Source organism: Lepisma saccharinum, chromosome 19 (assembly GCF_977018435.1).
Source record: "Lepisma saccharinum chromosome 19, izLepSacc3.1, whole genome shotgun sequence".
Classification (NCBI taxonomy): domain Eukaryota; kingdom Metazoa; phylum Arthropoda; class Insecta; order Zygentoma; family Lepismatidae; genus Lepisma; species Lepisma saccharinum.
In genome coordinates, this window is record NC_139247.1 from 66,968,648 (window position 1) to 66,986,004 (window position 17,357).

A 17,357-nucleotide genomic window follows, 5' to 3' on the forward strand; every position below is an offset into this window, starting at 1 on the left:
TGGTTGGCGATAGGTGCTGGGTTGGGATGACGACAGCGGTTCACTTGCTGATTGAATGTTTCTGGAATTCTGACTCGTTCCCAAGCTCCAAATGCATATTCTCACTCCGTCTAGCCAGCAAGCCTACAAACGTCGCAGAGCATGAGTACAGCGCCTTGAATAACGTAGTGTGGAAAACGACCCAAGATACTGCTTCCCGAGACGGATGAGAACATAGATGGCAGTGCGATCAGTATCGGTGCTAATTTTCTTATGAAAGTAATGCGGCTTTGTTAGTTTTTGGAATATATTATGTAGATTTGTTTGTATTGAAAGGCGGTACGTGAATTGATGGAAACAGTTATATTTGTGGAATGATTTGCAGTCACGAAATGGCATTAATTTGGAAAGAAAAGTAAAATAAAATGAATAAATAAATAGCATGCGTGCGCAACACAAGAAGAAACATCACAATGTGATTTCGGACGTCAGGTCTTGGACTGTGTATTAGAGTTTATTTTTTATGTTATTAGAATATAAATAGTATCCTGAGAGATATTTCATACCGAGGTGACAATCCACAAGTGTCGCTTGAAAGCGAGCAGTCGGTAATCAATGCAGCCTTTCGAACCGTAGGGACACAAGCTATGACTGCACCGTTTCCTCAAGGAGATTTTAGACCATAGCGACACGCGACAAACGATACGAGGATTTCACACCAGAGCGACACGAGTCCTCCGGTTTAAGGCAACTTTCATACCGTAGCGAGACGCGACACATGTCGCTTGGAAACAAGCCAATCAAGAGCAACGTTTCACATTGTAAAGGTATGAAGGGTAGCACAGGCCATCGTTCGGTTGATGAAATTCCTCAAGCGATAAGTGTCGCGTGCCGCTTTGGTGCGCAATATCCCTAAAGCAAGACACTCATTGCATCGCGCATGCGCGAACAACAAACCACGGCAACACGTTGCAAGCTATTGAGGAAATGGCCCAGTTTGAGCGACACACAAGCGACAAAGCGACACGTGTGGCTTATCGTGACGCCTAGATCTATTGTTCGCACAATTAGCAGTAAACGCTTGCTAATAGACTGAAGTGCCGCTTCAAGGCTGAAGCTTGTCACTTAGTTGGGAACTTCCCCTGTAGCGCGTCGCTTCGGTCTGAGCACCCTTCCTTTAAGGAGCTTTCCGACCGAAGTAACAAGTAGCATGCGAATACGACATATGAACGTGTCGTTTGCTGTTTGGACCCTCGTGCGCAATGAATGCTATTTTACAGTCTGGAAGTGTCTGTGTCACTAGTCACATCAACATACCGTGTCGCTTGTTCCATTGGTCTGAAAGTTTCCTTACACTCATGTCAATGGCATTAAGGACGTTTTGTGGGTTTCCCCTTGTCGTTTCAAGCAATCATCATTATCATCATTTCCGCGATTAGTTTAAAGCGGAAGGAAAGAGACAGTAAATATAAAAAAATATAAATGCTTCAGTGTGTATATCTTTAAAAGAAAGAATGATGATGATGATAATAATTATGAATCTAATTCATACACAAAAATTTAGTTACCAAGAGCATTCCACGCGTATTTTTTCTCCCGTATTATTAATGAAAGTATAACGATAACAGGACGTGGTCGACTGTCCAGAATGTTCGTTAATATCTTCGCGGCCACTGTACCAAATATCATATCAATTATCACATTCATAGAATTGCTTCATGTAAAAGAATCAGACGTTGCAGCGAAAACTCCATTTACTTCCATTACAAGCAGACGAATACCATGCACCGAGACCAACACCAGCGCCTCTAGCGGTATCATATTCGAGTGGAACCAGCCAGAGAGCCCAGAACCGTACCGTTTTCCATACTACGTTATTCAAGGCGCTGTAGCATGAGAAGGTCAGCGATAGGTGCAGGGTTGGGATGACGTCAGCAGCTTGCTTGCTGATTGGAGGCTGGGTAAGAATATAATATTTTGTCGATATCACTAGAGTTACATTCATATTCGAACCGATAGAAGTACCTACTTGTAGTGACTTAACAGTTTAATAGCAATCGTTTCTACACATTTCACACTAGCTTTATCAAAAGTTATAAGTAGTTTTTATATACCAAATTCTGCTTATAAATCTTGACGAATACGCTATTAGTTGAAAATTAAAAAAAATAAACATAGTATTTTAATTAATTCTGCGAAGAAGATATTTAACTTGATTTTTCCCTTAAAATAACTTTACAAATACTCTATAAAATAAATATAGATCGTGAAGATAAAATAAATTTATTCGTATATAACCAAATACATCACCTTGTACATTTTCGAGACATATAAGCACCATTATATCACACAATACGTTCGAAATTTCAACCATCGTAGATATCATATGATACATATTTATATATGTTAAACGCGGCAAGAAATATGATGCACATGCTTCATTTCTTGCTTATGTGTGAGTATATACACAATACGTATAATATATGTAGCATTATATAATTGACTAGAGTATCGTATCTTACATTATATGTATGCACGTTGTAAATAGTCTTTCAAGTTAAACACCGATATATAGACACAAGAAATGTTCTTAAAAATCAATGACCTTCATCCATATCATGTTCCCAAATAGGTTTTATGCTCTTTTGAACTGATAAATTAAGAAACACGCCTGTCTGGCTCTAAATATTCTAATTGTACATACATTTCAATGTATGCACACTTATTTCTACATCAGTGTTCTGAAATTACAAAGAATTTCTGCAAACCCGTAGACAGTATAAAGCTCATAATGTTCTAAGTTTTATTACATACTACTTTACCAAGAAACAAAGATTGTAAAATGGATTTCTTCTCACAAATTCATACCCGATAAAATCTAGATTCAAGATTTCTTTCATACCAATAGCCTTTTCGAGTTCGTTCGTGGCAATATATAGCATGTATTTATTGTACTTGTCTGTGCGTACATCTCTTACATATATTTACTTAGAAATATAACATGTAGATTCTTATTTCGTGCTGTAGAAAATGCACGGTTTTAAACTATCCTCACATGTCTTACATGATGTAACTTTATTGAAAGAAGAATATGAAAGGTTTATTATTAAAACATTAATTCAAGAAAAGGTACAACAGAGATTGAACATAACAGAGAATTTTCATATATATAAAACACATTTAATTTGTAATATTAATATATTTTACAACACCTCATACTCTTCCATAGAATATGTTCTTACAAAAATATTATAAAATATTAAAATTATAGCTGATTATATAGACATTTCCCTTACGACAAGGATTTGATATTAACGTTTAACCCATGTAAAAGTAATTAACGATTAAGTGTCTATTTTAAAATAATTCAACAACAAATCATTTTTAATTATTTGATCAGGCTTTGAGAATTGTCTCAATTTGTGCATTCCACTTAAATTTCCTATAATGACAATACCATAACACATTATGAAAACATCACTAACAATTTTCATTTTTCTAATCTGGAGATTAAAATTCACATTTCCTCCATCCTCCTTCATTTGTGTTCAAAGTCGTATTCTCAATAACAAACATATTTTAAGGCATTAGAATACGTATATTTGGAAGAACCAAATACTTCGAAGCAAAGAGTTATCAAGTAATGGAAAAATAATCCTGCTTTCTATGTTTCTTATGTATAGAAAAAAATCCTAAGCATTGTCTCGTTATATTTTTTCAGGTAATAATTTCAGATAGCTCGTTATATATATACACCAATGTTTATGCATAGTAATTAAAAATAATAAGCTAAGACTTCTATGCGAAGGTGCTAGTTTACAACTACGGTCCAGTTTAAATTGTCTTTCCTTTCAACTATGATTAAAAGAGCACAGAATATAATCAACATTATGTTTGAACGTTTGATAAAAATGCAAGTGCTTTACAGTAGAATGCTTCCCAAATAAACACAATTATGTTGATGTTACTGGATACTTATGATAGATTCTTTCAATGTTTTCCTTAGTCTCCTGAATCGTTTTTAAGCAGTTGGCTACATAAAGCTGCAAATTATTAGAAGAATAATTAAAATTAATTGACTCGAGATGCAATTTGGTATCATCAGTACTGTACGTAGTACTTCAACTTTCAAGAAGCAGAGATTTACAACGTCCAATGTTCAGGTATAAATTTTGTGCATATTAAATCAAGCTGTACAGTGGGATCCATGAGTATTACCTTGCAAATTGTCCATCACCATGTTCGTGCACTTTATTTGACCAACTAAGATCTTCAAGAATTAAAATAAAACTCAAAACAAGCTGTTGACAACTTCTGCAGAAGCATACATAAAAATCTATCGCCTAAAAACACATAGGATGTAAAAGAAAAATTAATGAAAATAGTCATGGACAATTTGCACGATAATAATCATGGATCCCACTGTACGATACGAGATATTATATCTAAAAAATGTTTTGTCAGGAACATGTACAGTATACACACACATTCATTGCATTTATTCTCCAGTGCTGTAAAATTAGGAACAAAAGTGCATGATAACTAATAATAGCAATTTGGTATTTTATGATCTTGTATTTTGAACTTATAAACTCTTAAGGCAAACACGCTGAAACCAATAAAATTAAGTTTATTAATTGTAAATGGGAAGTAATATTTTCACCCCATAAATAAAACTTAGTACAGTACTTTTAATTTTAATTGCACATGTCATACAGTTCAAATTAAGGGTGTATTTTAGAGCTGGGAAACAACAGTGTTTCCTGGCATCATATTCTATCGCATATCTTCATTTTCAGTAATTTTAATTTCTGAAAATATATTTTCTATAATAGTAGCTGAAGCTGTATAAAAGGTCAGGCAAATTAACTTGGCTGCTGCTAAGAATTTCGTGAATACATTGTAATCGTAATCGTTGTGTAAATAATACTACAGCCCAAAAATAGCAAAAAAAGAAATATTTAAATGTATAACTATGTCAAACGTACTCACAGATAGTGGAGGCTTAAGATAAAATTGTTGCCTTAAATAGGATAAATTTTTCCCCCCGTACTTTCCACCCTGCAATCCTCCAAATTTCTACCGTGGTATCACCACTTTCCGCCTTAAGAACATAAACATGACCGTGTTATACAGGGTGTTGCAAAATACCTGTTACAACGCTTGGGAGGTGATTCGACAAGTAAAAACAAGGAAAAAATGCCATGTGAAAAAATGTCGAAATCGGCACCGTTTTCGAGTGACAGGCGTGCGAAAATCGCCTCACACCATGTTTATGGCACAATAACTCAAGAAGGAAGAAAGATATCAATGTCGGAATAAAATAATACAAACAAAATCGTACCTGGCGAATACAATGGTGCATCAATTGAGGCCCAGTGTAAATTGCGCAAGGGGACTCTCAAAGAAAGTGGGGAATCCTCTGATGGAAAATACAAGAAATTTACTACTATCTTCTACATAATGTTGAGATCGGAATGTAGCCAGTAAAAAAATTGCGACGTATGTCCACATATCCAACTACTGCTGGGACACCGTCCCACACTCGGGAAATAGGAAAATAACTGCAAATCTCCTGTTGTACACGGTTCACATTGAGGTACGAAGAAGAAAAGAAACCAATTTGTTGCATGTCTCACTACTGCTGGGACACCATCCCAAATGGAAAAAAAAATACGGGAAAATCATAAATAAACGTTTTCAATCCCTTAATGTTGACACACTACTTTGCAGTATGAAAAACAAAAGTTAAACAATGGCCACATGTCGTCAGTCTGTACATACTACAAGAGAGCTCCCCAAAGAAAGTGGGTAATCCTCGAAGGATATGAAGACAGAGAATGGCGAGAAAATGCACACAATGGCATGTAACATTTCCAGGCACAGCACATCTGGAAGGGATTCCACTGAGAAGCGCACAACCTCCGCACATGCAGATCGACGGTATGAAGTACAGCAATATCCAGCATCTTCACTCGCACCTTTCACTAAAGGACACTATGCGGTGCTGATAGGGGCTCACAAACACCGGTATACTCAGAGAGGTTGTTGAAAATGTCCGCCATTGACTTCAAGACAAAGATGGCATCGGCGAAGCACTGATTGTCTGGTACGCACTGGACTTGTCTGGCATGTCACCAATTGTCCCAGCAGCGGCACTAACACGAGCAACGAGGTCCTCAGCACTTTCCACATGGGTTTCATACACGAGCCTTTTCATTTCTCCCCACACAAAGAAATCCAGTGGTGTGAGATCGGGGGAACGAGGTGGCCACGGTAAAGGTCCATCCCTGCCAAGCCAACGATCGCCGAAAATATCGTTGCGTAAGGCTCTGACTCCCCGGTCGAAATGTGCGGGGGCGCCGTCGTGTTGAAACCAGATACGTTGTCTACCTGCCAGTGGCACGTTTTCCAAAAGTTCAGCTAACACGTCATGTAGAAACACCCGATAATTCCCACCACACAAAGTACCACACAAAAATTTGTATGGGTGCAATCCCTCCTCCTGAAGAACGCGGAATACATTGCTATGGTAATTTTGTTGAGTACGAGCAATGACACGTGTGCTGGTGTCAGGACGGTCTCGTATCGCGTCCAACACGTCCTCTTCAAATTGCACAGTGCGCACAGTGCGGGGTCTTCCACAATCCCACCTACGGTGTAGTAGAGATCCAGTTTCACGCAGTCGAGCATCAAGTCTTTGAAAGAGTGCATGTGCTGGAAACCGCCTATTGGGAAATCGTTCGTGATACGAACGCCGTGCTTCACGGCTGTTTCGGTTTGCCTCTCCATAAACGAGATGCATATCAGCAAGCTCGTGGGTAGAGTACTCCACCATTGTCCTGTTCGAGAACTGCCCAGCAACAGGGGCACTTTCCCTCCGAGTGACGGATCACAACTACCGTGATTAGCACCCACGTAATGTCACACAGGTGTCCACGCAGTTGTTGCAAACCGAGAAAGAACACGGGAATACGTACTCTACGTACAATATTCCTTGGCGCAATTCATCCATACACACACGCCAGACTAAACTCCACGCTGCGAGACGCAGAACAAGACAGGAAAAACAACGGCCGACTACACTCTCTACGTAGTATCCACCAACACTAATACGTAACAGGTGACCTACACTCACAGCGCCTCTAGTGGGGCTTTCTGTATCAATTAGCTGAAATCAATCTGAGCGTAATTTGACGGCATAGCGTCATGTTCGAGTGAATTTCCTATTTCCCGAGTGTGGGACGGTGTCCCAGCAGTAGTGGGACATGTGGACATAAGTCGTCATTTTTTACTGGCTACATTCCGATCTCAACATAATGTAGAAAATAGTAGTAAATTTCCTATATTTTCCATCAAGGGATTCCCCACTTTCTTTGAGAGTCCCCTTGCGCAATTTACACTAGGCCTCAATTGATGCACCATTGTATTCGCCAGGTACGATTTTGTTTGTATTATTTTATTCCGACATTGATATCTTTCTTCCTTCTTGAGTTATTGTGCCATAAACATGGTGTGAGGCGATTTTCGCACGCCTGTCACTCGAAAACGGTGCCGATTTCGACATTTTTTCACATGGCATTTTTTCCTTGTTTTTACTTGTCGAATCACCTCCCAAGCGTTGTAACAGGTATTTTGCAACAACCTGTATATTTACGGCTTAATGACCAAAAATATTAGCCCATTTCTCAAATACTTTAAGTGTTACTGTTGAAGAATGCTTTTATTGTAAGTATGCGTTTCCTTAATACCTACATGACATCAAAATAACAGTAATCTCTTAGCTTAAATTGCTACATGATTTTGCAATATACTTAATGTGTTATGCAGCAGTTACTTCTTATATGCACAATTACAACTCTTGCTTGTTGAAACAAATAGCCACGTTTATGTAATTTGAAATAAGGTTTTGGTGCTATTCAAGGAAGCGTCAGGTCCTTAAGCCGCCTCTACTCATATAGTCACTTACAAGACTATATTTTATGTTGTTTAAATGGTAACTAATGGTCAAGAACAACAGGATTATTTTTCATTAGGACCTTGAGCTGTTTTGCATTAGCAGCTTAAGGGTGAATTCAACACTCCTATACTACCAATGATGTTGCACGATACCCGGTAAAAGAGGTAGAAAAAACATACAGGGCGCCTGAAAATTTTCACCTGGCGCATGAATTTTCAAATTCAGTTCTACTATACATACAGGGTGTCTCATAAGGCGCAAACTGACACAGGTGAAGGTACACGATAATAAAAGCAAAAAAAGTCTCAGTAAACATGGGTCTGCAAATGAGTCGTTTTCGAGTAGTGTTGCCCACGGGACGAGACGGGACAGGCTTTTAAAAATTCGAGACGAGACGAGATTGACCATGTGTCATAAGGCAAACGAATATTTTCGAGACGAGACAGCATTTCCACGAGACTCCACGAGACGAGACAGGCCAAAATCTCGTCTCGTGGGCAACACTATTTTCGAGATAATCGCGAATATGTGATTACAAGCCGCCACTGACTTCATTGTTTGTAAACGTCGTCCTATTTGGTAAAATGCTAATAATGTGTGCGAATGTGTGGTTAGAAGCCGTCACTGTTTGCATTTTGTAAACACCGAGTGCTGTACTCCTTGCGCGGTCCGAGGTTTGCTCTTTGTTTACAAAACAGAACATTTCCGACAGGTGGCGTTGTAATCAAACAACATTTCCGAGAGGTGGCGTTGCAATCAAACATTACAAGCCGTCTAGTACCCACACATTCGCACACATTATTAGCATCTTGCCAACTAGGACGACGTTTACAAACAATGAAGTCAGTGGCGGCTTGTAATCACACATTACGATTATCTCGAAAGCGGCTCGTTTGCAGACCCATGTTTACAGTCACCTGTGTCAGTTTGAGCTATTACTTATGAGACACCCTGTATACATTCGAGCTCCCTTATGGAAATTTCCATTATTCTTTAAAAATAAGAAGTACAATTGTGTTCTTTTAATATGTGTGTGTTTACTGTATCACGTGTATTGTTAAATCAGAATAATGAACATGCCATTATAAATTTTATGCAGTGTTGCCAATCAAATTTTAAAATGCGGAGATATGGTATACTTGGCCATATATTTGAATGTGTAGTATAGTTGTTCATGCTATTACCGGTAGAGCCCTCTGTAGGAAGGCCACTCCGGTGCAAGAATTACCTACTTTTAATCGAATCTTGTATTAACTAATTTATAAATTAAATGTTTTAAGGTCGCATTCAAAATGTGTAGCTTTAAGTTAGTTGGATTCATGGCTTAAACAGTATTCGAAAAAAAGCTGGCTTTTGCTCCTGAGAGACAGTGATGGCGTTTGAATTATTTGAAGATTTTTCTACCCCTGCCCGGTAACCGCTGACGTTAACTAAACTCAGCACCCACCCTTATTCCAACCCTAGCTCAGAAAACATATTGAAAAGTAGCCTGACTCTCTTAACACTGGCCATGAAATAGTTGTTAACTTATTGTAAAATATTACTGCGTCACTGAGAATCTCTGTTATTAACATTGAAAGAGAAGAAAAACATTTAGATGCTAACGCTTATATGTTGAGCAAACTTCAGTTTTCCACCCTGATGTAGACACGCTCGGATCATGAGAGTGGGTAGGTGGAGAGCGAGAATCTGCCTTCGGAGAGATCTCTCGGCGAGCGAGGCTCCTGGGTCCTCCTGCAGCACAGAGACCACCTCCTCCTCCTGCGACGGGCCTCCAAGCTCTGGCAGGAGATGTTGACGACCCCGTGCACCTGAAGAACGAGGACCATCCGCGGGGAGTCGTTGTGAGTCGCTAGGTTACCTTGGCTCGCCATGGACAGCGTTCCATTCGGGGTGATCGATACCTATGAACGACGGAGAAAAGATTATTATTATTATTTATTATTTCCATAGGGTTACAATTAAGCCATACAACATTTCATTTCGAACAAAATTAATACAAATAATGACTTGATGCCCTATATAGTAAAACAAAAATATATGCAAAAGATACATCTAAGGAAAATGTGATGAATTTACATTAGTATATATAGTGTTCTATAGTAGCAATGAAATAAAGAAAGTTTGAGAGTTATACACATTTAGAAGAAAAGAAAGTGTAAAGGTGTGTGGGTTTGGATATTAGTGTGTATGGAATTGCTGTTCGAAGTACAGGGATGAAAATTTTAAAATATATGTGTGTGGGTGGGGGATGGTGAGGAGGGGGGGGGGGGTAAGCACTGAAAATAATATTACTGGAGTTAGAATTTATAGACATGTGAACGTAGAAGACGACAGAACTGCACTTTGCTGGTACTGAGTTTGATCTTCGTCGGGAGTGAATTCCAGGTTACCGCTGCTAAGTACGAGAAAGACTTCTGACCAAATCTGCTTTTGTTGGGTTTGGGGATTACTAGGTCCCTATGTAAGGGCGATCTGGTGTTTCGGGTGCTGAACTCAGAACGGAGCTTAATCCTATGATGCAATGGAGATGATTTGTTATGTATGCTATGGGATACCTTATTCAAGTAGATGTAATGTATTCTCGAAGTGACTGTAGGTATATTGTAAATCTTGCGCAATTGTTGGGAATTATATTCTTGGGGGTGCATGTGTATGATTCTTAAGCAATTGTTTTGGATTGTTTCAAGTTTCTTCAGATGAGTTATGTTACTGTCAAAAATAAGACTAGCACCATACTCGAATACGGGACGAATAAATGAAAGGTAGAAATATCTACTCAGATTTCTATTGAGATATTTTCGAAATATGTAAATATGGTGATAGATTCTACGAATATAGTTATTTATTTGATAATTAAAATTTAGCTGAGGGTCGATAATGATTCCGAGATATTTTAAATGATTGCTCAAAGGTACTCTGGCGTCATTAAGGGTAATATGTATCGTGTTAGCCGGGCCTTACCGGTGTGAAGCACCATGGCCTTCGTCTTTGCAACGTTAAGTTTCAGGTTGTTCATGTTGTACCACGTTAATACTTTGGGGAATGGGTTTTCCATTTTCTCCTTTACATCCTGGTACGTATCTCCAACATGGACGAGAAGGCAGTCATCTGCGTACAGAGTAATCGATAAATCTGAATTTATTAGTGTGATATCGTCAATAAATAGGTTGAATAATTTTGGTTATTTCATTTGTGATTAATAACGTCTTCACAAGATAAACGCTTATTATGGCAAGGTTAATTGAACAGGATTGTTCGGGATAGCATCATCAATTATTTTCTCATCACAGTTTGTCGCCGGACCATGTGGCCGAGTGGTCTGCCGACCTCCATGGCGGAGTAGTTAGCACAGCGCGCTGCAACGTCAGGGGTTCCGGGTTCGAGTCCCGGGTAAGGCATGGATATTTGTGTTTGTCCAGATGATAAGAAATGAAAATTGAGTAAAACCGAGAAATGAACCACTGTGAATAAAAATGAAATAACGGGGAATACTACCCCTTAGGGGTATTCCTTTTATTAGGAAAAAAGTGGTTAGCACATCGCGCTGTGATGTCAAGGGTTTCGGGTTCGAATCCCGCTCGGGCATGGTTGTTTCTGAATCAATTTCATCATTTCGTCACTCATCCCCATCTTCGCAAATTAGCCAAGAGGCACAAAACGCGAAGTAAAATAAACTAAATCAATCGATAGTTTGTGGTTGAGCATAGGTTCGTACCCATTGAGTGATTTGGTTTATTTCACTTTGCATTTCTGCCACTGTTTGGCTAATCGCGACTAAGAGGATGAGTGACGAAGTTGATGGATACTTTCAAAGAACACCCACGTCCAAGCCTGAATTCGAATTCTGGGCTCCTGGTGTCGTAAGGCTCTGTGCTAACCACTCCACCACAGCGGTCGGCATGTAAAACAGTTCTAAGTTCAACGTAAAAATTCAAATAGTAAATGTGTTTATTTAACTGATTATAATACCGCTGTTGCGTTTTCTTTATTTTTCGTCGCTTTTATGCCATTTTGGATAAATGCGACGGTGAGTATGAGTGATGATGAGATGACATTGATGAAGGGACACTAACAAAGAACACCCTTGTTTATACCGGGACTGGAATCCTGGAACTTAGATGTCCACTTTACCCACTCGGCTACCGCGCCGGCTGCTATTTTTTGAATTGGGTATGAGTGAGGATTAACCTATGTGGTATCTACATGCCCTCTCTTGTTGGTAATTTTCGGCACTTGCGAGACACCCACATGTATATAATTTATACATACTAATATACTGATCCGTCAAGAACATTTACTAGAATTCTCCCCCACTGTAAATTTTTCAAATACTACACTGGTCGCAGCTGCTTGAATATGAACTGGAGCAAATTATTTTCTTATATGGTGCTTGTTGACATATCTTCCAAATAAAACGATCTCGGACACGTATAAGGTTTTGCAATATGTAGATAAATGTGTGTTAACACGAACAGTTCCATTTGTATTCATGCTAATATAAATAGGTAACTTTTAAGGGGTTTATGCCCCCAGTGTCCTCCCTAGTACCACCCCTGAGAAGAAACCATTAGGTAGATCTTCATCTTTTGGTCACAATTCTTAAAAGCATTCCATATGTGTATATCGTGCTCGTATGGAATTTTGTTTACCTCGCAACTTTAACATACTTTACAATTTTGAATTCTTGCTGTCCAAGTAACCTTGTTTGGTAATCCAACGTGTGTTAGCAAACATTTTACAACTGTACCTTCTATTAGCAATACAACCAAAAACAACTACAACTAATTAACAATTGTACCTCTCACAAACGTCTGATTGTGTGCCGTAACAGTTGCATTAATCTTATGGCCCAACGGAATTGGACAAGTACATTAAGCCGTGTCTCACACCAAGAGTTCATTCTCATTCTTAAGTATTTCTGCACAGTTTAACATAATATATTTTCCAATATTTTCGTTGGTGGCAACTTGTAACTCTTTCCATGGAGATTTCTTAAGTGAGGGAATACATAAGCTTAACGACCTTACACGAGATGAAAGCGCCATGAAAGAAATTCATTTACATGCACAACTGACATAGTATGAGAAACATATATCGCACACGTATATTATGATAAGTTTCCACTAAACGCAATTGATAGTAGCTGTAAGGTAAGTACAAACGGAGGCAATTGAAATTTCTAACAATATATTTTCAATATTTGAAAAGCTTTTGTCATTATTATCCTAATATCACAATGGAATCAAATCAATCCAAGTCGTTATATCACAGTATAAACTATTAAATTAAGGAACAATACTGCGTGATAATTATACGTTTACGCATCATTGCATAATTCGTCGTATGTATTCACGGGTGTAACTTGGGACCTAATTTTGAGGGGCAGAATCAAATCTGGAGCTTAAGTTTGTGGGAAGAGACTAGAAAAGTTTTCCATCCAATATAAACAGCATTCAGATTTATTTGCTACATAACTTGTACATTTTAATAAACAAACCTGAAAATTTTGGGGGGTAAGTGCGCCTCCTTGCCCCCGGCAAGTTACGCCTATGGGTTTGTTTAACGTATCTCCTCTGGAGAGCTGCGTTTGGAGTCCGATCGACGAATCCCCACTTCTTATCCTTAGCGTCAAAGTGAAGTCACGCATCTTCAATTCACTTGGCTTTTTTTTTTAATCAGACATTGCTAGAAAAAACATAATTTCCCCTCTCCTGTAAATTTGCTACAATTGGAGTTCAGTCCTTCTGGTCCTTACACGACGAATTACTGTTTAACAACCAGAAATATAATGACAATATATCCACATGGAAAAGTTGGAGGCGAGATGGATCAGAGAGAAGTAAGTGATTTTACATTAATTGTACTGATATTTATGGAAATCAGTATTTAAAATAAATTCCTTATTGTATTTTGGCTGTTTTACGTCGCTTTTGTACATTTTGGTTAACCGCAACAATGAAGAGATGAAGTAGTGATTGAGCAAACACAACGATACACCTTTGCCGAGGGTTCGAATCTGGGACAGCTTGTTACGTTGACCATTTCGTCACAGATGCGGGCAAAAGATAAGTTAATGTCTCTCCAAGCTATCCTCATGAACTTTAAGAAAGCGTTCAACTCCCGCTTCATGTGCAAGGATTCAATATGAGCGTGACGACATGAGAAACTTTGCAACACTGAATCGTTTTGCATGATCTTTGTTATCTAGTTCTGTTTTGTATGCAGCGTCGACATAGAGTGCAACACTATGCTGGCTACCATCGTTAGGTATGCTAAGTTCGCCATATTCGCTACACCAGACGGTTACATACGAAGCAATGTTTTGTACGAGATTCGTCAGTTCTGTCTGAGATTCTAGTAGATATTGTGCCCAAGGAGAATAGTGATGATTTTGACCATGATTTACTTTACTTAGCTTTTCTGCTACTTTTGGCTAATTGCATACAGGAGGATGAGTGATGATATGATGAAGGGACCAACACTAATTCCCAGTCCGGGAATCGAACCCTGGACATCGGCGTCGTAGCTGTGCTAACCACTCCCCCAAGAAGGCCGGCAGTGATGATTTGCTTTCGTAGGGTAAATGCAAAAGAAAGTGGATATACGACGTGAATTTGGAAGGAACCAAGTTTGGTGATTTTTATCATACGTAAAATTTAGACTATTTTCGAATCAATACGAACCAGTTTGGTCCACAAGCATGGATACTTCATTACTTCTTAAATTAAACGCTGAAAAAACGTCTTTTTTCGGCGTTGAGTTTCAGCAAACACACTTTACTCCCACTGCTGAAGGAAAAGTACTTGAGGCTGAGATATGGCACGTAGCAGACATCTAGGTATAGTCTACAGCAAATTCTCCGCCACATCAACGTTTTCAAAAAACAGACGAGAATCTACACTAGCTGGATGTAGGTAGGGTATAGCTGACGTAACTCTGTGTGGCCAGTCACATTGTCAATAAAGGGAGCTAATTTTTCTTGGCATGACGAACGTGGTCTGTGACCGTTTCTTTAGCAAATTGTATTTAGTGGTAGACATGACTAATTTTGTTTATGAGGTATAATGTCATCACTAGTAAGGATGAAAACTCACGTTTATTGTCGGGGCTAAAGATCTAATGAGTAGGTATCCGTGATATTCCCTTCCTACCAACATACACGCCTCGCGCTCCGACCACTAGCGCCGCGTACGGACACTAGCGGAACTTTCTTTCTGGATGCGCCTCGTACATCGCCTCCAAATATAAATTTATAATTCAAAGGGTGTGTGTATCAAAGTGCTGGAGGCGCATCGTCTTCAGCCATGTCAGTTTACGTTAACTGCACCTACTCTTCCCTAACAGCATTCCATTACAGAGTGCAATAGCATATAATCGCAGTACAAGAATAGTTGAAATCCAGAAACAAACTTTTGACAACATGTGGGCGAATGGAACGAGATCTCGGCGCTAACGTTTCATAATCCAAAGGCTTAAGCGGCATGGAAAGCTTTCAAAGTTATAATACACCGACCTTTGTGCAGATGAGTTCATCGTAAAGGGTGCATAATTCATTGCAGAATTGCTGTAAGGTCAATTTAGTAACAAAATTTCAAGCATATTTCATCGAACAGTTTGCTCGTTACAGAACATCAGTTTGACAGGCATCTTTCAGCGTTCTCCATCCAAGGTCGGGAATGCATATTCTAAATTCATGAAGCAACAAAACTTCAAAAGTTTTCGCTGTTCATCAACGATGAGAAAAGATAATTCAACACACGAAAAATAAAAAACTGTTACTGTCACTGAGTGTACGGTTTCCTCCTTCATGATCACACAACCACTTGGCACTGAGTAAAGGTGACCACGATGTGTTGAAGAACACCACACATTTTGGCAGCTGAAGCGCAGGGTAAGTAGCTGATTGCATCGCCCACGCTCCCTCTGCTGACTTATGGCCAGGAGTTGGGAGGGTGAGGGTACTCATATTGGTCGCGCTTTAGTAAACCTGATTGACTTTCAACGATTCAGAATGCAGTGAAGTATTGGAAATATTATTTCAACTAAGGAAGGAATAAACCCATTAATTGATAGGTTTTCAAACTGGTTTCCATATTTTACAAAATGGCTGTTTAAGACGAATTTAAAAGAAACTCTGCGTTAAAATGCTCCTCCTTTTGAAGTGGTGGTTCTCTAAGCTCTTAATATTCGGATTGTCAATGAATCATATCCAACAGCATGTAAGGCATTCAACCTCACGCTTCTCCTCTCTCAACTTTCCTAACATGATTACAAAGTACAATTATTACGAAAGTGTGGCCGCTAAGTTAACACGTTTGCGAGATTCACGACCAACCAATTCTCTTTTCTGTGTTAGGCTTATACAGGTATATATATATATATATATATATATATATATATATATATATATATATATATACAGGGTGTTGCAAAATACCTGTTACAACGCTTGGGAGGTGATTCGACAAGTAAAAACAAGGAAAAAATGCCATGTGAAAAAATGTCGAAATCGGCACCGTTTTCGAGTGACAGGCGTGCAAAAATCGCCTCACACCATGTTTATGGCACAATAACTCAAGAAGGAAGAAAGATATCAATGTCGGATTAAAAACATACAAAGAAAGTCGTGCCTGAGGAATACAATGGTGCATCAATTGAGGCCCAGTGTAAATTGCGCAAGGGGACTCTCAAAGAAAGTGGGGAATCCCTTGATGGAAAATATAGGAAATTTACTACTATTTTCTACATTATGTTGAGATCGGAATGTAGCCAGTAAAAAATGACGACGTATGTCCACATGTCCCACTACTGCTGGGACACCGTCCCACACTCGGGAAATAGGAAATTCACTCGAAAATGACGCTATGCCGTCAAATTACGCTCAGATTGATTTCAGCTAATTGATACAGAAAGCCCCACTAGAGGCGCTGTGAGTGTAGGTCACCTGTTACGTATTAGTGTTGGTGGATACTACGTAGAGAGTGTAGTCGGCCGTTGTTTTTCCTGTCTGTTCTGCGTCTCGCAGCGTGGAGTTTAGTCTGGCGTGTGTGTATGGATGAATTGCGCCAAGGAATATTGTACGTAGAGTACGTATTCCCGTGTTCTTTCTCGGTTTGCAACAACTGCGTGGACACCTGTGTGACATTACGTGGGTGCTAATCACGGTAGTTGTGATCCGTCACTCGGAGGGAAAGTGCCCCTGTTGCTGGGCAGTTCTCGAACAGGACAATGGTGGAGTATTCTACCCACGAGCTTGCTGATATGCATCTCGTTTATGGAGAGGCAAACCGAAACAGCCGTGAAGCACGGCGTTCGTATCACGAACGATTTCCCAATAGGCGGTTACCAGCACATGCACTCTTTCAAAGACTTGATGCTCGACTGCGTGAAACTGGATCTCTACTACCCCGTAGGT

The 17,357-nt window shown here is 39.3% G+C and overlaps 1 protein-coding gene across 1 annotated transcript in view; it reads right to left on the reverse strand.

Moving 5' to 3' along the window:
- Positions 1-9,597: 9,597 nt before the first annotated feature.
- Positions 9,598-17,357, reverse strand: part of LOC146003046 (adipokinetic hormone/corazonin-related peptide receptor variant I-like) — a 571,777-nt gene continuing 564,017 nt past the window's right edge. The window contains exon 7 of the mRNA XM_083141210.1: positions 9,598-9,843. Coding sequence (XP_082997336.1) covers positions 9,598-9,843 — 246 coding nt within the window. The remainder of the gene's footprint in view (positions 9,844-17,357) is intronic.